At 35.0% G+C, this 24,176-nt stretch overlaps 1 protein-coding gene across 1 annotated transcript in view; it reads left to right on the top strand.

The window, feature by feature from the left end:
* The first annotated feature begins 1,543 nt into the window (after nt 1-1,543).
* The window catches only part of HDX (highly divergent homeobox), a 150,932-nt gene continuing 128,299 nt past the window's right edge, over nt 1,544-24,176 (top strand). Inside the window, exons 1-2 of the mRNA XM_063084379.1 lie at nt 1,544-1,690; nt 6,818-7,933. Coding sequence (XP_062940449.1) covers nt 1,544-1,690; nt 6,818-7,933 — 1,263 coding nt within the window. The remainder of the gene's footprint in view (nt 1,691-6,817; nt 7,934-24,176) is intronic.

The following is a 24,176-nucleotide window of genomic DNA, read 5'->3' as shown; positions in this document are numbered from 1 at the left end:
AAAATTTAGTCAGATTGTAGATAAGAGGTTAATACTTCCACATTAGTACTTGAATGAGACTCTCTTCAGAAAGTTAGTAGAAGTCCTTGTTTCTGAATGCTTTAGGGAGAAATCCTGTTGTCATCTTTTCTGTGCCCTCTCCCACATCTGATTTTCTCTAATCAGATCTCTTTATTTTTTCTTAAGCTTTATTGAGGTATAATTGACATACAAAACTTAAACATACTGGTATAATGTATACTTTTTGGTGAGTTTGGATACACACACACACACACACACACACACACCCATGATACAGATCTCTCAACATTAGATAGGGAGATGCTCGTATGGGCAAAAAAGAAAAAAGTCAGGGGTACAAATTACAGTAGATGGCTGTATGAATGTCTTTAATTTACTTATTAGATGGCTTTATTGTTCAAAGTATTCAGGAAAAGGGAAGTTATTTTTTATTTTCATGTCAATGTACTTGGCTGTTGCCATACACAATATACTAGAAAGATTTCTACTTGGTTTGGCTTGTAGTATTTTTGTTGTTGCTATTTTCCTAATTATGGAGGGACACTTTCTTTGGGAAAGGTTTTCTTTCTGTCTGTCAACTTTTTAGGAATAACAATTTCAGTGTGACAGCTTTTACCAAAAACCTGAAATTGGTTTAATCTAATTACAGGGGTTCTTTATAAAATGCACTACTAGAATTCATCTTTTCAAAAAGAGTTTGATCCGCCTTTTATTTTTTAGATTCACACAGTCATTTTCCCTTAATATTAAACATCTTATTGGCAGAAAAGATAAATGGTTTTATTTTACTTATCTTGCTTAACTATGATGGTGTAGGTTTAATTGAAGGGTATATAGTTTTTACATGGTTTATTTTTTAGTAAAATGTACATGATTTTGAATTTTGGTTTACATACTGTATTTATTAAAATAACTATTTTGGTTAGTATTGCCTATAGCAAAGAAATTTTCACTGTCAGTAAAACTTCCTGTTTAATTTTAAGCTTTAAAAAGATCTTTTGTCTTAATATATAAAAAGAACCCCTTTATCCCAGAGAGAGAAAAAATAAAAGCATCCTTTTGTTCCAGAGTGCAGCTTCTGGCTGTGAGACATAAGCCAGATGCCTTGCTTGACAAAGAACAGTGAGTGTCCCTGTTGATAATTGACCACGTATGGCTACCACCATCTCTGGCTTTACTAGCCATAAATATTTATTTCAGTGAATGAACCTTTTTTCCCATGCACTGACACTAACCAGATAATGGCTTTCCTCTTTTTTTTTTCTGTTTTCTTTACTCTTTTTTTGTCTTTAAAGTTGGTACTTTTTCTGAACAAATTGAATGTGTTCGCATTATGTATATTTTTCAGTGAGAAGCTGTCTCCCTTCAGCACACAAATTATTGCCCATTACTGGGGATTAATTCACTTAAAGAAATCTTGCAGCTTGGAAGCACTGAAATTGTATCGAAAAATGAAAGTGTACAAATTCTACACATACCAAATTTTTATTCTGCTTTTCAGAGTATGTTCTTTTATTTTTAGATGAATCTACGTTCTGTATTTACTGTAGAACAACAAAGGATTTTACAACGTTATTATGAAAATGGAATGACAAATCAAAGTAAAAATTGCTTTCAGCTCATATTACAGTGTGCACAGGAGACTAAGCTGGACTTCAGTGTAGTCAGGGTAAGTATTGAGGTCTTACACTTGAATGTATAGCTTTTTATTACAAGTGATATTTGCTTAATATGAGAAAAACATTCAGGGTATGAAGTCACTAACTTTATAGACAGCTTCATTTCCCTGGTATAACAATACTAATTTTTAAAATAAATAGAGCTAATAATTTAGTATGCATTTGTTTCTATAAATACCTTGAAAACAATAAAACCTTTGCAGTGTAAACATAGCTTTTAAAAATTCCAGTTCTTTAAACTAATAAATACCTTTAAGATTAGTTGTTGATCTTATGCTTTCTTTAAACCCCAAGTTAATCTAGATATAACCCCCCAAATGATATCATTAAAACAGGCATTTGTCAAAGGAATATTGCGTACCTAGCGTATTTTTTGTTCAATTTTTCATCAGGCATTTATGACTTTATTATTTTTGTCATTTTAGGAAAACCTAGTCTGTTTTATGAATATCTTCTATTTCTAAGTAAAATGCATGCATTTTAAAGGGTTAGCGAGTAAGAGACAAGAAATTCCAAAGGAGGAAATTTTTCTTTATCACAGCCACAGTTATTCAGCTTTAAAAATCAGAGCTGCTACACACTAGTGAAAGGCAATGAGAGGATGATAAAGAGAAGGCAAGAGATAAACCTAACAGGGCTCGTCACGGATTTTATCGAATGCATAGGTCGTTCAATGTTTGTTTAAACATGCTACAAATTCTCTTGTCGTGAAACCTTAGTGATTCAAAGACGAGCAGCTTTCCCATCCTTGGCATTCATTAGACTAATTCAGGAAAGAAAAAGAATGTCCGTTTTTAAGTTTATTTTGCTGTTGGATTTACCTTCAAAGACTCTAAAGATAAAAATCTTTTGATAAGCAGACTTCTTCAGAAAATTTCTTTCTTAAAGTCTAAAAAATATTTACCTTCAAATAGGGAGTTATGCCACCAATTCGAGGAAAACATATCCAGAAAATCTGTTTTTTATTTGCTGAGATCAGCAGTCATACACAGATTTGTGTAAGAACTAGAAATACCTCCTATTGATAGTTCTTAATGACCTATTTGAAATGCAGTTACTAAACCTCAGAGGAAAATGTTTAATTACCTTAGAAAAAGTAATATAAAAATGTGTACTATTTCAAGTTGATGAGATTGCATTTTATAAGAACAAACTTTTTTTTTTCCTGCAGTAATTTTCTTAATTTTCTTCAGTTTTTTTTTTCTTTGATCTATTACCTGAAAGTGAAAAGCCTTCCTAGGCAGCCGCGTTGTGGACTGTTACTTTCACATTTGTTATTGCAATCTTCCCTTCATAACTTACTTGATTGTGCTTGAATATTGAGAGTGTTGAAATATAGAGATTTATCTTTATGCTCCAAATGGTGTGAAAATTTAAAACAAACAATGGGAATGAAAGATAATAAATTCTTAGAATGCGAGATTACAAGTAAAATGTTGTATAAATTATAAGGAATTGTGTAAAACATTCATTCTTTCCATTCCAGGAGAATGTAAATTGTTCACAAGTTCAGTCTTCCTAATCTAAATCCCAATACGATTTTGATGGCTTTTACAATGAGAGGAAAAGGGAGTTGTTTGTAGACTCATCACTCCACAATCCCTCACCTGCCCCTGATATTTTGCTAGGTCTATATGTCCTACTTGAAAGAGATCTTTCTTTATTATTTTTTATTGCAGTATTTGTTGTGTTTTTCCTCAAATAAACTCAAGCCCCACTGTATTAAGAACTTGATCCCAATGTAAAGGAAACTTCAATGTTAAAACATCCAGGCGAAAATAAATATAGTGGGGTAAAGGAACAGGAAAAGAAAGAGGTATAAGAAAAGGAAAAGAGGTTTAGAGACAGCGAATTTCTAAGAGAGAAGTGTAGTGAATTTTATGGACACCAAGGATTGTTGACCCAATGTCTTTTCTTTCTTTTTTTCCTATGTGCTAATGCTTGGTTAGTTCCTTACGCCAAATTCTCATCATATCGATTTTGTTTTACTCATTTTTTTTTCTTCTCACCAATGAGGCATTAACAATGAGAACCATTTACATTTGATAAGCCCTGGTAAACTTTGAATCCTATAACTGAACAACTTCTAATAAAATTTAATTCAGTTATTGGGAGCCCTCAGGCAATGAATTTTCTTTATTTTTAACATTTTAAATGGAAATATTTCTTAAGTATTACTTTTCTACTTTTCTTCAATAGAGAACATAGAAAATAATTGAATCCTTACTTTTTTGACTCAGGGTTTTCATTATGAAAATCAAATATTGTACTGTGCTATAAAATAATAATGCTCACAACTTGGTAAGGTATATGGGGTTATTTTCCCTTTAATTAAAGAACCCTAGACTGCTATTTAGTGACTTCTCACATTGGTTCTGTTATGTTTTCCCTTTCTTCTCCTTTTTAGTGAGCAATGTTTAGTGAACATTTTCAGTTTTGGTGCTATCAGGGTGCCTGCAAACAGCAACCTTTATCACCATTGCCCCTTCTATTTTATTTCTAATTCGTTGTAGATTAAGATACCGGATTTGTTGAAATTATGTATAAAATCAAAGAAAGTGGGTTTTAAGGTCAGGGTTTGTCCTATTACTGAAGTACATGGGTCTTGTAACATCTGTGTTGGCTGGGTTCTAGGTAAATGAGGTTGCTAGATTGTTAGATAGCTGAGTTTCATGTGTAAATGATATTATTTTATTTGTATTTTACTTTTTGATAGGTGCATAATATAAATGTCTAGTAAAGTATGTAGCTACGTAATATGCATATATATGTATAAACTATAAAACTATACAAGTAAGTCATAAATTTGCAATGCACTAAGATCACTCTTAAACTTCCTGTATTAAGGTAGGTATTGTGTGATGAGAATACAGTAGATTGTGGGGTTTTTTTTGGAAATATGGCCCAGAGATGCCCTTCACATCTAGTAGTTCCTGAATTCAAATTTTACCAATTTAGTATGCTTTCCCGTTGAAAGGTTTTTAAACATAAAGCTTATATGTTTTTGTAAAAATTATGTACAAATGCATCATGCTTCCCACAGGTGCTTTTTCTTTCTACCTGAAAAGCGATAACATGGCAACTTATTTTGAATATTTGTAAAAGTCATCTTTTTGGAAATTATGTTTACCTAAACATTTCTTTTTAAATATTTTTCTGTAGTATATGCTTTAGTTTTTCTGTCCTGTCTCCTGTGACATTTACATTCATGTGTCCTTATGCTTATAATTCTTGCTCCTGTTTCCTGAAAGTAAATCAGTGTGTTTAAAATTTCTACTGCCTCGTGTGAAGCAAAATGGAGCATCACAGTTTCCGGAACATTTTTTTTTTTTTTTTTAGTGGGAGAAATAATTATAAAAGTAAAATGTCCAACAGAGATGTCTATTTCAGGAGTTTCTAACCACTACATGTGGGATAATGAAAGGGGAATGTGCTTTGAGGTCAGGAAGAATTGACTTTGAATCTTTGCTCTGCCACTTGCTGGCAGGATATCCTTCCACAAGCAGCTTATTAGTTCTGAACCTCAGTTTCTTCGTTTATACAATCAGAAAAATAACACCTACCAAAGGAGCTAATATATTTAAAGAAAATTATATATTATTTATATATAATTGGGATTCAGTACATATTAGTTTTTATTTACAGTGTTACAGCAACATTAATGTTGTATATAATTATACATTATATAAATATGCATTGTATAAATATTGAAAATTGGATAAATTATGAGGTCTTCAAAAACACATCATACAAAAGTTAAACAAATATACCCTGCACCACATTTGTACAAGATTAGTTCATTTAATGTTCTAATTTATTCATTTATTTTGTTTAATTTTTAATAGATTAATGTGTTTTGGTAGTGTATAATATGGTATGCATTTTAGAGTAATTATAAAGTTTGGTAATCACATCATGGAACTTAATATTTCTTAACTTCATATTTTGAGAAGAACCATGATTTAGCATAATAATACTAAGATAATTATAATAAATTACTTATATAAAAGTCTGTATTTTGTAATCAAATCCTAAATGCCAAGCACAGTATTATTTTAATTAATAACTTTTCTATGTTTATAAAAGTAATACATATTCATTGTATAAAATTTGGTAAGTAAAGAAGAGAAGAAAATAACTACCATAAATTAATGACAAACTGGAAAAATAAGTTCACAGCATGTTTCAAAATGTTACTGTCTGTAGTAGAAAATTGCTCTTACAAATCAATTTAAAAAGACAAACGCCCTGATATAAAAATGGGTAAAGGTAACGGATGAGCAATTCTATCAAAATAATATAGTAACCATAGAAATTCAAATCAAAACAGCAATTATGTATCTTTTATTAACTCCTAGACTAGTAAAGACTACAAAAAGATAATGCAAACTGTTGATGAGATTGAGAGGAATCCGAAACTCTCAAACATTGGAGGGTACTTTGAAAATATCAGAGCCTAGCAATTTCCCTTCTAGTATTGCATTCTAATGAAGCAATAGCACAAAGACGCATGTACTATGAGGTATATTGCAATATGATTTATAATAATGGGTATTTCTAAAAATAATATAAATAGCTAGCAGTATGAACTTAACAAAGTTATGATATAGCCATGCAACAGAAGTCATTAAAACTGAAGATTACAAATGCATTTTTAACAGTATTATGAGCATTTTATAATGTCATTAAATAGCCTACCTTTAGTATGCTTCCAATTTTTCACTACTATAAATAAATATATGATGAATATCATTGTGCATACACTTCGTCTACCACCTGTGATTATTTTTTAGGATAAATTCCCAGAAATGTACTTACTGGTTCAAAGGATATAAACATTTTTAGGGTTTTTGATACATATTAATTGGATGGGTTTTGAGGAAAGAGGAGCAATAATACACTCATTCTTAGAGTTCCTAGTTATTTATCAACTGTGAGTCCTTGATGATCTTTGGCCTCATACTTTAGTCACTTTTTCTTTTATTGTATCTTTTTCTTTTACCTATGTGTAGGCCTTGGTTCTATGACAAATGAGGATACAATGTATCACTTAAAAATGGTGTTCTTTTGGTTTGTTCTTAAAATTATTTTCATAATACCATTTTTTATCCTTCCAGACGTGGGTTGGCAATAAGCGAAGAAAAATGAGTAGTAAGAATTCTGAATCAGGAGCAGCAACAACAGGAACTGTTTCCAGTACCTCTTTGGCAGCTCCAGACATTACAGTCAGAAATGTGGTTAATATTGCTCAAACCGCAAGCCAACAGTCTTCTTGGACATCTACCAATAATGATGTCATTGTAACTGGTATATATAGTCCGGCCAAGTCATCAAGTAGGCAAGGGGCAACCAAACATACAAATACACAAATTACAGAAGCACATAAAATCCCTATTCAGAAAACAGCCAGTAAAAATGATACTGAGTTTCAGTTGCACATTCCTATTCAAAGACAAGTAGCACACTGTAAAAATGCCTCCCTGCTCCTAGGTGAAAAAACAATTATTTTGTCAAGACAGACAAGTGTTCTAAATGCTGGAAACTCTGTATACAATCACACAAAGAAAAACTATGGAAGCTCTTCCGTGCAAGCCTCTGAAATGACAGTACCTCAAAAACCATCTGTATGCCACCGGCCTTGCAAAATTGAACCAGTTGGGATTCAAAGGTCATATAAGCCTGAACACACAGGTCTGGCATCACATAACCTGTGTGGGCAGAAGCCAACTATTAGAGACCCTTACTGTAGAACACAAAACTTGGAAATCCGTGAAGTGTTTTCATTGGCAGTTAGTGATTGCCCCCAGAGAATTCTGGAAGGAAATGCCTCACAGAAGTCTAGCTCAGTAGAAGGTACTTGTTTGTCCATTGCAATGGAGACTGGAGATGCTGAGGATGAATATGCCAGAGAGGAAGAGTTGGCATCGATGGGAGCACAGATACCAAGCTACTCAAGATTTTATGAAAGTGGCATTTCCCTTCGAGCTGAGAACCAAAGTACAACTTTGTCTGGACCAGGAAGAAATATGCCAAATTCACAAATGGTGAATATTAGAGATATGTCAGACAATGTACTGTATCAAAACAGAGACTACCACTTGACACCACGGACCTCATTACATACAGCATCTAATACAATGTACAGTAATACAAATTCATCACGGAGTAATTTTTCTCCACCTTTTGTATCATCAAACCAATTGAGGTTATCACAAAACCAAAACAATTACCAGGTAATATGTAACTTACTTTATAAAGGTTTTTAAATGCTATGTTTGACTTTAAAACCTGTGCTTTGTATTCAGTTAGACTTGGGATTTGGTTCACTTTGATATTTTGAAGTAATTTGAGATTTTTGCTTCAAAGTGGAGGTTTGGGGTCAACTCCTTGCAGAATCTTCTGCTTTCTTTGTCATGTTTAAAAACGATGAGTTTAAAAAAAACCCAAAAACCAAAAAAATGGAATTTAGTCATTTTTATAATATGGCAGCTTTCCTCTGACGCTTAAACTGATTTTCTTGAGGAAATAGTAGCATGGCATTTCCCAGCACTAAAATAGGATTAAATTGGTTAAGCTCATTCTCTTGAACATAGATTATTCCTGTATTGGTTTTTACTTGCATTTTGAGGAGATGTCACTAGATCAGTGGTGCCTTCCCTGGGTACATAGCCAGGCAAGTCAATCATTCCTCTAGGCACCAATGGCTGAAAAGTCAGAGCCTGCAGTAACTCAGCCAACTGCTTTTTCTAAAAGTAAATGCTTTATTAAAACATTAAGTGGAACATTAATCAAATAGTCTTTTCAAAAACGTTTATAGGGAAAGTACATATTCAGAGTAAGAATTAATCAGTTTTAGACCTGTGCACAAATTAGATGTTAGTTCTTTTACTGTTTCACGTATTCAGTTGTTCAGATATGCTTCAAATAATCTCTTTAATAGTTAGGTATAATCCTACCTCAGAACATCTGTTAATTCCCTCCTTCAAAATGAAAATGAAAAGCAATAACATAGTATAGGAAGTATCTCTTTGGCACCTGGTCCTGACATAAGAGGAAATCGCTCATCATCATTAATAGTCATTTCTTATTGAAAATTGATTCATTTTTCTGTGTTTTCTCTTTACTAATACATTCTTAAAATAACATTGAATCATATCATTAAGATCCACCCCTTTTATTCACATGCTCTTTCGTTCCTCTTTACCCCTTCAGTGTTGTTCTTGATAACAATAATAACAATAACACTTATCATTTGTTGAGAGTCTACCATGTGCCAGGCTCTGTCGGTTGCTCACTATATACCCGATTTTATTTAATCATCATGACGATCTGGGCAAATAGGCATTTTATCCATACTTTATTTGGCTAGGATCACACAGCTAGTAAATGACAGAACCAGGATTCCAAACTCAGGAATCTATTATTTTCTGCTTTACCATACAGCATAACTATTTCAACTGTATTTAAATTATTAAGGAGCCTGAGAATGCAAAGTTTAATTTTTAATTTTCCACAAGCCCATCACTGCCTTAAGGCTAATTTAACTTATGGTTTTACCTTCTTATTCTCTATTTTTTGACAGAACTTTTAAAGGAACTAAATTCGGTTTGTTTTGGTTTTTATAAAAGAAACTTAGCAACTGTTTTTATTAATAGTAATCTTAAAAGAAAGGCAGCTTGTCCTAACAATTTAGAGTATGGGCTTAGAGCCTCAACAGGCCTGGATTTAAACCCAGGCTCTGCCACTTTCTTTTCTTTCTTTTTTATTTGTTTTTAAATTTTATATTGTCGATATACAATGTGGTTGATTATTGTGGCCCATTACCGAAACCTCCCTCCCACCCAACAATGTCCTTTCTGTTTGCTTGTTGTATCAGCTTCAAGGAACTGTACTTGTTATGTCTTCTTACCCACCCGGATTTTGTGTGTGTGTGTGTGTGTGTGTGTGTGTGTGTGTGTGTGTGTGTGTGTGTGTGAATTTATTTATTTATTTTTAGCTTCCACCAATAAGTGAGAACATGTGGTATTTCTCTTTCTGTGCCTAACTTGTTTCACTTAATATAATTCTCTCAAGGTCCATCCATGTTGTTGCAAATGGCAGTATTTCATTCTTTTTTATAGCTGAGTAGTATTCCATTGTGTAGATGTACCACATTTTGCATATCCACTCATCTGATGATGGATGTTTGGGCTGGTTCCAACTCTTGGCTATTGTAAAGAGTGCTGCGATGGACACTGGGGAACAGGTATACCTTGGACTTGATGATTTCCATTCCTCTGGGTATATTCCCAGCAGTGGGATAGCTGGGTCGTATGGTAGATCTATCTGCAATTGTTTGAGGAAACTCCATACTATTTTCCATAGAGGCTGCATCATTTTGCAGTCCCACCAACAATGTATGAAAGTTCCTTTTTCTCCAAAACCTCACCAACATTTATCATTCAGAGTCTTTTGGATTTTAGCCATCCTAACTGGGGTGAGATGGTATCTCACTGTAGTTTTGATTTGCATTTCCCGAATGCTGAGTGATGTTGAGCATTTTTTCATGTCTGTTGGCCATTTGTATATCTTCCTTAGAGAAATGCCTACTTAGCTCTTTTGCCCATTTTTTAATTGGGTTGCTTGTTTTTTCTTGTAAAGTTGTTTGAGTTCCTTGTATATTCTGGATATTAATCCTCTGTCAGATGTATATTTTGCAAATATTTTCTCCCACTCTGTTGGTTGTCTTTTAACTCTTTTAATTGTTTCTTTAGCTGTGCAGAAGCTCTTTAGTTTGATATAATCCAATTTGTTTATTTTTCCTTTTGTTGCCTGTGCTTTGGGGGTCGTATTCATAAAGTCCGTGTCCAGTCCTATTTCCGGAAGTGTTTCTCCTATGTTTTCTTTAAGAAGTTTTATTGTTTCATGGTGTATATTTAATTCTTTAATCCATTTTGAGTTGACTTTAGTATATGGTGAAAGGTGTGGGTCTAGTTTCATTCTCCTGCATATGGATATCCAGTTCTCCCAGCACCATTTGCTGAAGAGGTAGTCTCTTCCCCAGTGTATAGGCTTGGTGCCTTTGTCAAAGATCAGATGGCTGTAGGTGTGTGGGTTGATTTCTGAATTATATATTCAATTCCATTGATCAGTGTGTCTGTTTTTATGCCAGTACCATACTGTTTTGGTTATTATAGCTTTGTAGTATAGGTTAAAGTCAGGTAGTGTTATGCCTCCTGCTTTATTTTTTTTGCTCAGCATTGCTTTGGCTATGCGTGGTCTTTTGTTATTCCATATAAATGTCTGGATAGTTCTTTCCATTTCTGAGAAAAATGTCATTGGAATTTTGTGGAGATTGCATTCAATTTTTATATCGCTTTGGGTAGTATGGACATTTTCACTATGTTGATTCTTCCAATCCAAGAGCATGGGATATCTTTCCATCTTCTTGTATCCTCTCTAAGTTCTCTCAGCAGTGGTTTGTAGTTCTCATTATAGAGATTTATCACATCCTTGGTTAACTCAATTCCTAAGTATTTTATTTTTTTGGTGGCTATTGTAAATGGGCAAGCTTTCTTGATTTCTACTTCTGCCTGTTCACTATTGGAGAATAGAAATGCTACTGATTTTTGTGTGTTGATGTTGTATCCTGCAACAGTGCTGAAATCATTTATCAACTCCAAGAGTTTTTTTGTAGAGGCTTTAGGCCGTTCGATATATAGGATCCTATCATCTGCAAAATTCGACAGTTTGACTTCATCTTTTCCAATCTAGATGCCCTTTATTTCCTTCTCTTCTCTGATTGCTCTGGCTAGTACTTCCAACACTATGTTGAATAGGAGTGGTGAGAGTGGGCATCCTTGTCTAGTTCCTGTTCAGGATGATATTGGCAGTGGGTTTGTCATATATGGCTTTAATTATGTTGAGATACTTTCCATCTATACCTAACTTATAGAGGGTCTTTGTCATGAATGAGTGCTGAATTTTATCAAATGCTTTTTCAGCATCTATAGAGATGATCATATGGTCCTTGTGTTTGAGTTTATTAATATGGTGTATCACATTTATTGATTTGCATATGTTGTACCAACCTTGCATCTCTGGGAGGAATCCCACTTGATCGTGGTGAATAATTTTACATATGTGTTGCTGTATTCTGTTTGCTAGTATTTTCGTGAGGATTTTTGCATCTATATTCATCAAGGATATCGGCCTGTAGTTTTCTTTTTTGGTTCTATCTTTACCTGGTTTTGGTATCAGGGTGATATTTGCTTCATAGAATGAGGTTGGGAGAATTGCTTCTGTTTCAATCCTTTGGAATAGTTTGTAGAGAATTGGTGTCAATTACTGTTTGAATGTTTGGTAAAATTCTGCTGTGAATCCATCTGGTCCTGGGCTTTTCTTTGTTGGGAGCGTTTTGATAACAGCTTCAATCTCCTTTATTGTTATTGGTCTGTTCAGATTTTCAGCATCTTCATTGCTCAGTTTTGGGAGCTTGTGTGTGTCCAGAAATTTATCCATTTCCTCCAGATTTTCAAATTTCTTGGTGTATAGTTGTTTATAGTAGTCTCGAATGATTCCTTGTAGTTCAGATGAATCAGTTGTAATATCACCTCTTTCATTTCTAATTTTTGTTATTTGAATCTTTTCCCTTCCCTTTTTTTTTAGCCATGCTTATGGTTTGTCAATTTTGTTTATCTTTTCAAAAAACCAACTTTTTGATTCATTGATCTTTTGTATTGTTTTGGGGTTTCAATTTCGTTAAGTTCTGATCTTATTGATTTCTTTCCATCTGCTAACTTTAGGTTTGGATTGTTCTTGTTTTTCTAGTTCTTTAAGGTGAAGTGTGTTAGGTTGTTCACTTGCCATCTTTCCAATTTTCTGAGGTGAGCATTTAATGCAATAACTTTCCCCCTTAATACTGCTTTTGCAGTATCCCGCAGGTTTCGGTATGATGTATCATTATTTTCATTAGTTTCAATAAATTTTTTGATTTCCTACTTGATTTCTTCTTGGACCCATATGTCATTAAGTAGAATGCTGTTTAATTTCCATGTGTTTGTATAGTTTCCAGAATTTCGTTTGTTATTGATTTCTAATTTTAATCTATTGTCATCGGAAAAAATACATGGGATCATTCTAAATTTTTTGAATTTGTTGAGACTTAATTTGTGACCTAATATGTGATCTATCCTGGAGAATGATCCATGTGCTTATTAGAAGAATGAATATTCTTAGTTTTTTAGATGGAATGTTCTGTAGATATCTGCCAAGTCCAATTGATCTAGAGTATTGTTGCAGGGTAGAGTATTCTTGGCTGACAATCTCTGTCTTTTAGTATTTTGCATATATCATCCCATTCCTTTCTGGCTTTTAGGGTTTGTGATGAAAAGTCTGATGTTAGCCTGATTGGGGCTCCCTTATAGGTGATTTGACGCTTCTCCCTTGCAGCTTTTAAGATTCTCTCTTTGTCTTTGAGTTTTGCCAATTTGACTATAACATGTCTTGGAGAAGACCTTTTTGGGTTGAATACATTCAGAGATCGTTGAGCTTCCTGGATCTGAAGATCTGTGATTTTTCCTATACCTGGGAAGTTTTCTGCCACTATTTTGTCGAATATGTTTTCAATGCAATCTCCTTTTTCCTCCCCTTCTGGAATACCCATGACTCGGATATTTGAGCGCTTAAGGTTGTCTGATATATCTCTCAGATTTTCTTCAATGCCTTTGATTCTTTTTTCTTTTTTTTGTCTGCTTGTGTTATTTCAAACAGCCCATCTTCAAGTTCAGAGGTTCTCTCTTCCTCTTCCGCAAGCCTGCTGGTTAAACTCTCCATTGTGTTTTTTATTTCGCTGAATAACTTCTTCAGTTTGGCAAGTTCTGCTACATTTTTTTTTAGGACATTGATTTCCTTGTACATTTCCTCTTGCAGGTCTTGTATACTTTTCCTCATTTCATCATGATGTCTAGCTGAGTTTTCTTGTATCTCATTCAGTTTCCTTAGAATTATCACTCGAAATTCTTTGTCAGTCATTCCAAGGGCTTCTTGTTCTATAGAATCTCGAGCTTGAGAGTTATTATCCTTTGGTGGTGTACTTTCTTGATTTTTCGTATTTCTGGTATCTTTTTTTTGATGTTTATTCATTGTGGCAGGGTGTTTCACATTCCCCAGGTTTGACACTATTGACTGACTAAGATGTTGCTGTGGTTGCCAATTTGGTATGGCTACCTCCGTGACTGCTCCGTTGGCCACTAGTGCCTTGTGTGTGTGGTTGCCTCGGGTCTTGGGCCTCTCCAGGGAGCCACCTCTCTGGTCAGCTTGGACTCTGCCAGGCTGCTGGATCACGGGGCAGTACTGCAGCGTGTGTGATCTCTGCTGAGCTTCCACTTCCCCTGCAGGATGTCTCCCTGCTCTGTGCATGCTAGGCTGGGCTTGGGATGGAGCCGGGTGGCAGCGGTGAAGCCTACCTGCTGCTGGATCGCATGGCGGCGGCCTCCCCACAGGGTGTGTGGACTCTCTCGAGCTTCTGTCTCCCTTGCTGGACGACTCTATGCTCCATACGCACTGTGCCAGGCTGCTGGATCATGTGGAAGCGGTGTGGTCCCTGTGGAGTTCCCGCCACCCCTGCTGGACGTCTCCCTGTTCCAAGCACACTAGGCCGGGCTGGGAATGGAGCCGGGTGCCTGTGGTGAAGCTTACCTGCTGGATCACGCAGTGGCGGCCCCACAGGGTGTGTGGTTTCTGCAGAGCCTTTGCCTCCCTTGCCCGACATCTCCCCACTCCGGGCTGGGCTGGGAATGGAGCCAGGTGGCGGCGGTGAAGCCTATCTGCCGGATGGTGTGATGGTGGCCCTGCAGGGCATGTGGTCTCTGTGGAGCTTCTTCCTCCCCCGCTGGATGTCTCCCCATTCCATATGCACTTGATGTTATGTTTTTATAGTTTAAATCGGTTGATTTGTGGGAGAGAGTGACGCTAGGGACCGTCTATTCCGGCATCTTAACCGGAACTGATTAGTACTCTTTCCCCTCTGCTATACACTGTGAAAAAGTGCCACTTTCTATTGTGTGGCCTCAGGCAAATGACTTAACCTCTCTGTGTAACAGTTTCCTCATTCGTATAATGTGGTTAATAACACCTACTTCACAGGATGCTGTGATATGAAATGACAACCTGTGTGAGGCTTCTTATACTTTCCCTGGCCCATAAACTTTCTTATACATATGAACGCATAGCTGGAAAGTCAATGAAACTCTGCTAATCCTGGTCTCCTTTACATTCCATTTCAAGTAAAATATTGCAGAGCCCACAGTTTTCACAGGGTCATTGAGGAAGAAATAGCATGTGGTACTTGCTGAGAGAAGACTGGAGGTCAATTGTCATCCTCACCATAACTATTAAAAGCCCATGTATTCCTATTTATGTAATACCAGACCTCCTCAAGCCAACCTGACCTGAGGTAGCATGGTGGAAAGTGTTTGCAGAGAATGCTTAGGGCATGAATTTGCCCCACCTTTCTTTTAGTTAGTAGAAACTTGGGGAAACCAGGGCAGCTGGGGGAAATGGAGTCCATGAAGGTTAGCCTCTAAAGTTTTGATGAAGCTGTATTACCAACACTGTTGGATCTGAACTTAGAATAGAACCAGTAGTCATCTGGGCAACTTTCTAGTTGGGAAACTGTGAGGAAGTCAGCAATTCTCTAGGGTTTCTGATCCTGGGACTGTGCAACAGAGATACCCACCTCTTCTCTCTGTTATACCAGTTATTTTCAGAAAGCTGAGATCCTATTTCTGGAGTATAGTCTGGTCCAAAGCTATTTAAGAGAATAAGTACAAATCGTGGAAATCATAGATGACACTCAGTTTAAATCAGCTCTGTTTTGGAACCTTTTGGGAATACTATATTAAGGATTGAAATGATATTAAGGAAACTTGCAGGATGTGACTATACCAGGACACCACAACCCAGTTCCATTTCAAGAACTCTCCAGGCTATCTTCACTCATGGAGCTAGATTGCAACCAGATTGGTCTCCGATGTGCTATTCACTTTTCATATTACTGCTATATCAGAGTACCTGTTTATCACAAAAGTGTTGTTATGATTAAAATTTATTAATGGTCATCTTTGTGAAGATACTGAAGCATTTTGGAAGACAGGTGCTATAGATACAGGATTTATTGACTCAATTATTATTGTGGCTTGATAGTTAATTACATTCCCATCTCTCATAGATACCATAAGGTCTTGGGAATTAATAGAAGTAGAGCACTTTGCACTTCCTATAAAAAGCAATTTATGAGTATAATATGTTCTCATTAGCAAAAATTCCTTGGTATTGTTCAACTTCTTCAGTACTTGTGGATTTCAGTGCTTTTTAAAAAAGTAACCATTAAAGTTAAATAGTTGTAGAAACTTTATTATTTTATTTATTTATTTATCTTTTATTGGTTATGAATATTCATGGGGTATAAAGCCAATTGTCAACACTCATGCCTAAGATGTGATGCCCAGATCCATACTGGCAGCATGCCCATTATCACAAATTATGATTATACCATGTGTGCCCCACCCAATTATCCCCCCAATTATCCCCCACCTCCTTCCCCATCCCCATTTCCCCACTCCACCTTGTATCCCTAGGTATGTTCTCTCCCTCTGCAAGTCCAACACACCATTGTGGTCTTTCTTTCCTTCCTTCTTTCTCTCCTAACCTCCCACTTATGAGTTAGTACATGCGGTATTTATCCCTCTGTGCTTTGCTTATTTCACTCAAGATAAGTTTCTCTAAGCTCATCCATGTTGTTGCAAATGGCAGAATTTCATTCTTTTTTAAGGCAGAGTAGTATTCCATAGTGTATATACCACGGTTTCCTTATCCAGCAGTCCAACGAAGGACATTTAGGTTGGTTGCATACCTTGGCTCTTGTGAATAGAGCTGCAATGAACATGAGAATGCAGGTATCCCTTTAAAGTGATGATTTCCATTCCTTTGGGTATATACCCAGAAGTGGGATTGCTGGATCATATGGTAGATCTATCTGTAGTTGTTTGAGAAACTTCCATACTATTTTCTGTAGTGGTTGTACTAATTTAGTCCCACCAAAAGTGTAGAAGCAATTCCTTCACTCCACATCCTCGCCAGCATGGTTTATTCTCTGTCTTTTTGATTATAGCCAGTCTAACTGGGATGAAATGATGTCTCAATGTGGTTTTAATTTGCATTTCCCTGATGACTAGTGATGTTGAGCAGTTTTTCATGTACCTGTTGGCCATTTGTATGTCTTCCTTTGAAAAATGTCTATTCAGTTCCTTTGCCCATTTTTTAATTGGGCTATTTGTTTTTTTTACTGTGTAATTGCTTGAGTTCCTTGTTAATATTATGGATATTAATCCCTTGTCGGGTGCATAGTTAGCAAAAATTTTCTCCCATTCTGTAGGTTGTCGTTTCTCTCTGTTTATTGTTTCCTTTGCTGTGCAGAAGCTTTTTAGTTTGATATAGTCCCATTAGTCTATTTTGTCTTTTGTTGCTTGTGCTTTTGGGCTCGTGTTCGTAAAGTCTGTGCCCAGACCTATTTCCTGAAGTGTTTCACCTATATTTTTCCTTAGTAATTTTACAGTTTCAGGTTTTATATTTAAGTCTTTAATCCATTTTGAGTTGATTTTAGTATATGGTGAGAGGTGCATGTCTAGTTTCATTCTTCTGCATATGGATATCCAATTTTGCCAGCACCACTTATTGAAGAGGCAGTCTTTTCTCCAATATATGTTTTTGTTGCCTTTGTCAAATATCAAATGGATGTAAGCCTGAAGGGTGGTTTCTGGGTTCTCTACTCTGCTCCACTATTCCAAGTGTCTTTTTATGCCAGTACCATGCTGTTTTGGTTACTATAGCTTTGTAGTATAATTTAAAGCCAGGTAATGTTATACCTCTGGCTGTATTTTTTTGCTCAGGACTGCTTTGGCTATTCAGGGTCTTTTGTTGTTCCATTCGAATGCTGAGATTGTTTTTTCCATTTCTGTGAAGAATGTCATTGGTATTTTGATGGGGATTGCATTGAATCTGTCGATTGCTTTGGGTAGTATAGACCTAAAGACTCTATCCAGAAACTCCTACAGCTGGTTAATATTTTAGTAAGGTTGCAGGATACAAAATAAATGCCCCCAAATCAGTTGCATTTATATTCTCCAATAATGAGCTAATAGGAAGAGAAATCAAGAACGTTAGCCCATTTAAAACAATCACACACACACGAAATACCTAGGAATCAACTTAATGAAGGAGGTGAAAGATCTCTACAGTGAGCACTATAAACCACTGTTGAAAGTAATTAAAGAAGACACTAAATGATGGACAGACATTCCATGCTCTTGGATGGGAAGAATTAACATTGTGAAAATGTCTGTACTACCCAAAGTTGTAGAAACTTTAAACATGGTTTTTTAAACCAACACAAATGATATTTTTACCTGAGGAAAATGAGGGCTTCAAAGATTGAATGACTTGGTCAAAATAACGGTCAGGAAAATATTTAAGTTTTTAAAAAAAGATAGTAATATGTATTGAGTGGATGGAGTTAGCAGGGATAATTTTTAAACAATTGTATTGAGATATAATTTATGTAATGTAGAATTCACACATGAAAAATGTACAATTAAGTAGTTTTTAATATATTCACAGAGGTGTTCAAGCAGCACCGCAATCTAATTTTAGAGCATTTCATCATCTCAGTAATGAATCACATACCCATTAGCACATCACACTCCTGTATCCCAGCCCTAGGCGACCACTAATCTAATTCCTATCTCTATGGATTTACCTTTTCTGGATATTTATTTATTTTTGTAATTCAATTTTATTTATATTTATTTTTGTGTGTACATTGTCTTGATTCAATACATGCATATTCCGCACAATGATTCACTGCGGGTAGATAGCATAGTTTTGTCCCCGTTAGTTCAGCCCTGATCTTACCTCGTGTCCCCACTGCTCCCTGCCTCTTGGAACCATTTCTATACTCCCTACTTTTTTTTAAAAAAACACACAGATTGATATCCTTATTGCCAAAAGAACTGTTAAAAATGAACTGCAAAAATCTAAGCAGACATTTGGTGAAGGACATGAGCAGATATGTCACACACCCCAAGGAAACACACGTGGTTAATAAGTACATTCTAGGATCTTGTTGCTCAGCCCCTGTCTCAGGATCCTGAGCATCAGTTGGTTCCGTTGCTGGCATAGATGTGCGGTGGTGGTGGGGCTAAGGCCCACAGCTCCTGTCTCATGAGCACTGGATGTTGGGCTGTCTCTGTTGCTGGCCTGGGTGTGCAGTGGCAGGGCTGAGGCCGAGGCCCCGAGCTCCCATCTTTCAGGATCTGTGGGCTAGCGTCAGACTGGCTCCGTTGCTGGCTGGTGGCTTGGATATTTAATATAAATGAAATCATAAAATATGTGGCCATTTGTGACTGGCTTCAGCATAATGTTTTTAAGCATCATCCATGTCTCAGCACATATTAGTACTTCATGTTAATAATATTATGTCTTCTGTTCAACGAATAGTGTCTTTCCACTTATTAGATCTTTAAAATTTTTTTTTTCAACAACGTTATCTAATTTTTAGTAGACAAGTCTTTCACTCGTTTTGTCAAATTTGTCCCTAAGCACATTCCTCTTTTTGATACTAATTTAAATTGAATTGTTTTCTTGATTTCTTTTAAAAATTTTATTTATTAATAGAACAGTATCACTCAGTTATAATGATGAATATTCTGTCTCCTTTGTTTCGTTTCTGTTTTTGATATTTTTTTTGTGATATCCAAAGAGCAGCCCAATTTTGATTTGCTACTTTGGATTGTTGGCTTATTGCACTTTGATCATAATTAATATGCTAAATTTTGAAAATCTTCACATTGACTTCTGTGCAAGCACCATTTGTCCTAGTAGAAATATTACTTTAATGCCTTTCTTAGAAGTTGTACTTTTGGTTAATAACTGGGTGGGTTGGCTGATATTATCTTTATCTTTTTTAGCTTTATTAAGGTATAATGACAAATAAAAATTGTATATAATGTGCACAATGTAATGATTGGATATACATATCTAGTGAAATGATTACTACAGTCAAGAAAATTAAAATATTTCTCTCCTCACATAGTTACCATTGTGTGTGTGTGTGTGTGTGAGTGGTAAGAAAATTTGAGATCTACTCTTTTAGCAAATTTCAAGTACACGATACACTATTATTAACTAAAGTCACCATGCTGTACATTAGGTCTCCAGAACTCATTCATCTTATAACCAAAAGTATGTATCCTTTGACCAATCTCTCTCCTTTTCTCCTAACCCTGAACCCTTGGTAACCATTATTCTACTTTCTGTTACTATGAGTTTGACTTTTTTTTTAGATTCCACATATAAGTGAGATAATGCAGTATTTGTCTTTCTGTGTCTGGCTAATTTTACTTAGCATAATGTCCTCTAGATTTTTTCACGTTGTCACAAATGGCAGAATTGTTTTATTTTTAAATTCTGGATAGTATTCCATTGTGTGTATCTGTGTATATGTGTGAGTGTGTGTCTCTCACATTTTCTTATTCCATCTGTTGATGGACATTTAGGTTGATTCCACATCTTGGATATTATGAATAATGCTGCAATAAACATAGGAGTGCAAATAGCTTTTCAAGATAATGATTTTATTTCTTTTGGATATATACTCAGAAGTAAATTGCTGGATCATATAGTAATTCCATATTTTAGTTTTTGAGGAGCCTCCATACTGTTTTCCATAATGGTTATACCAATTTATACTTCCACCAACAGTGTACAAGAGTCCCCTTTTCTCCACATCATCACCAACATTTATCTTTTGACTTTTTGATAACAGGCATCCTAACAGTTGGGAGGTGTTATCTCATTATGGTTTTGATTTGCAGTTCCCTGATGATTTTTAAGATGTTGAGCATCTGTTCCTATACTTGTGGCCAGTTGTATGTCTTCTTTGGAGAAATGTCTGTTCAGGTCCTTTGCCCATTTTTTAAATTGGGTTATTTGATTTTTGCTAATGAGTTGTATGAATTCCTTGTAGTAAGTTACTTCAAAAAGTTCATGGAAAAATATAGTTGAAAGATAATACAAATCTTTCCATGAACTTTATGAAATGCACTAGTGTATTTTGGACATATGGTTTACAAATATGTTCTCTCATTCCATAGGTTACATGTTCGTTCTGTTGCTTGTTTCCTTTGCTGTGCCAGAAACTTTTTAGTTCGATGTAGTCTTACCTGTATATTTTTTTGTTGGTAGTGCTTTTTGCATCAAATCCAAAAAAAAAAAAAAAAATCATTGCCAAGGCCAATGTCCAAGAGCTTTTTCCCTCTCCATGTAGTTTTATGTTTCCAGGTGTTATACTTAAGTCTTTAATCCATTTTGAATTGATTTTTGTGAATGGTGTAATATTAGGGTCCAGTTAAATTCTCTTCATGTGGATATCCTGTCTTTCCAATGGCATTTATTAAAGAGACTATCACTTCTCCATGGTGTATTCTTAGAGACCTAATTAAAGACTAGTTGCCCATATAGGAATGGGTTTATTTCTGGGCTCTCTATTCTGTTGTCTGTTTTTATGACAGCATACTACTTTTTTTTTTTTTTTATTACTAAAGCTTTGTAATATAGTTTGAAATCAGGCACTGTTCTTCTTTCTAGTTTTGTTCTTCTTTCTTAATACTGCTTTGGCTATTTAGGGCGTTTGGTGGTTCCAAAGAATTTTAGGATTGTTTTTCTGTTTCTGTGAAAAAGGCCATTGGAATTTTGATAGGGATCGCATTAAATCTATAGATCACTTTGGGTAGTATGGACATTTTAACAATATTAATTCTTCCAATCCATGAACACTGGGTGTCTTTGCAATTATTTGTGTATTCAATTTATTTCATCAATATCTTACCTTTTTCATTGTATAGATCTTTCACTTCCTTGTTTAAATTTATTCCCAAGTACTTTATCTTTTTGATGCTATTGTAAATGGAATTTTTTATTAATTTCTTTTTCAGTGAGTTTGTTGTTAGTGTATAGAGATGCAATGATTTTGTATGTTGATTTTGGATCCTGCAACTTCACTGAATTTATTAGTTCCAGCAGCTTTTTTGGTTGTCTGTATGATTTTCTATATAGAAGACTATATCATCTGAAAAAAAGAAAATTTTACCACTTCCTTTCCAATTTGGATGTGTTTTGTTTTTCTTGCCTAATTGTTCAAGCTAGGACTTCTAGCACTATGTTGAATAGAAGTGGTGAGAGTGGGCATCCTTGCCTTGTTATTGATATAGAGGAAAATCTTTCAGCTTTTCACCATTGAATATGACGTTTGTTGTTGGCTTGTCATATATAGCTTTTATTATATTGAGGTACATTCCACCTATATCTAATTTGTTGAGAATTTTTATGATGAAAGGATGTTAAATTTTGTCAAATGCATTTTCTACATGTATTGAGATGATTAATCATAAGATATTTATTCTTCATTCTCCTAATATGGTGCATCATGTTTACTGATTTGTGTATGTTGAACCATCCTTGCATCCCAGGGATAAGTTCCACTTGATCATGGTGTGTGAACTTTTAATGCTCTGTTTAATTTGGCTTAATAATATATTGTTGAGGATTTTTGCATCTATGTTCATTAGGGATATTGGTATTTAATTTTTGTTTTCTTGTAGTTTCCTTATCTGGCGTTGGGCTGACGGTAATACTAGGCCCATAAAATTAGTTCGGAATTCTCTACTTTTCAATTTTTGGAAAGAGTTTCAGAAAGATTGGTGTTAACTCTTCTTGGAATGTTTGGTAGAATTCATCCGTGAAGCCATATGGCCCTGTGCTTTTCTTGTTGGGAGGTTTTTGATTATTGCTTCAATCTCTTTAATTGTTTTTAGTTTGTTCAGATTTCCTGTTTCTTCATGTTTCAGTCTTGGTAGGCTGTATGTGTATAGGAATTTATCCATTTTTTTGAGTTATCCAATTTATTGTCACATATTTATTCATAGTAGTCTTTTATGTTCCATTATATTTCTGTGCTATGAGTTGTAGTCTCCTCTTTCATTTATAATTTTATTTGGGTCCTTTCTCTTTTTATCTTGGTCAATCTAACTAAAGTTTGTCAATTTTATGTTTTCAAAAAACTAAGTCCCAGTTTCTATGATTTATTCTGTTCTCTTTCTATTCTCTGTTTTACTTGTTTCTGATCTAATATTCATTATTTCCCTTCTTTTGCTAACTCTGGGCTTAGTTTGTTCTTCAGCTGGTCACTTGAGGTATAAGGTAGGTTGTTTGAGATCTTTCTTTTTTTCTTTTTCTCTTTCTTGTACATACTTATGGAGCACTACATTCTATTTTGATATATGTATACATTGTGTAATGATCAAATCAGGGTAATGAGCATATCCGTCATCTTAATCATTTATCATTTCCTTGTGATAAGAACATGCAAAAACCTATTTAGAAATATATAATGAAGCATTGTTAACTCTATTCATTCTACATGAGAACTTTCTTTTTTCTTAATGAAGGCATTTATCCCTATAAACTTCCCCTTTTGAAAAAATTTTTTATTATTTATTTTTATATTGAAACGATTGTACATATTGTGGGGCACATAGTTGACTATAAATATTTGTGCACAATACGTGATGGTCAAATCCAGATAATTAACTTATTCATTATTAAAATACATAATCTTTCTTTGTGGCCATTAACCAATTTCTTGCTGACCCACCTCCCCCTCCTTCTCCTTTCCCACTAGTAACCACAGCTCTGTACTCTCCTTCTGAAATTTCAACCTATGATTGTGATTGTTGTTTCTTTTATTCTTTGCCGCATTCATTCATTCTTTTTTCTGTCTCTTATTTATTTATTTATTTGTTTGTTTATTATTTATTTATTTATTTATTTATATCTCCTACTTATGAGTGAGAAAATACAGTATTTCCCTTTCTGTGCCTGGCTTACTTCATTTAACATAATGTTCTTCAAGCTCATGCATGTTGCTGCAAATGGCAGAATTCATTTCTTTTTTATGGCAGAGTAGTACTCCATTGTGTGTGTATATAGCACATTTTTCTTACCCAGTCATCCATCAATGGACATTTAGATTGGTTCCATAGCTTGGTTATTGTAAATAGGGCTGTGATAAACATGGGAGTGCAGGTATCCCTTTGAAATGACGATTTCCGTTTCTTTGGGTATATAGCCAGTAGTGAGATTGCTGAATTTTATGGCAGTTCTATCTGTAGTTATTTCAGAAATATTCATGCTGTTTTCCATAAAGGCTATACTAATTTACAGTCCCATCAACAGTATAGAATGGTTCCCCTTTCTCTGCATCCTTGCCATTATTTGTTACTCTGTCTTTTTGATAATAGCCAGTCTAACTGAAGTGAGATGACATCTCAAAGTGGTTTTGATTTGCATTTCCATGACGGTTAGTGAGGTTGAGCATTTTTT

Source organism: Cynocephalus volans, chromosome X (genome assembly GCF_027409185.1).
Source record: "Cynocephalus volans isolate mCynVol1 chromosome X, mCynVol1.pri, whole genome shotgun sequence".
Lineage (NCBI taxonomy): Eukaryota > Metazoa > Chordata > Mammalia > Dermoptera > Cynocephalidae > Cynocephalus > Cynocephalus volans.
This window is presented reverse-complemented; position numbering and strand designations above follow the sequence as displayed.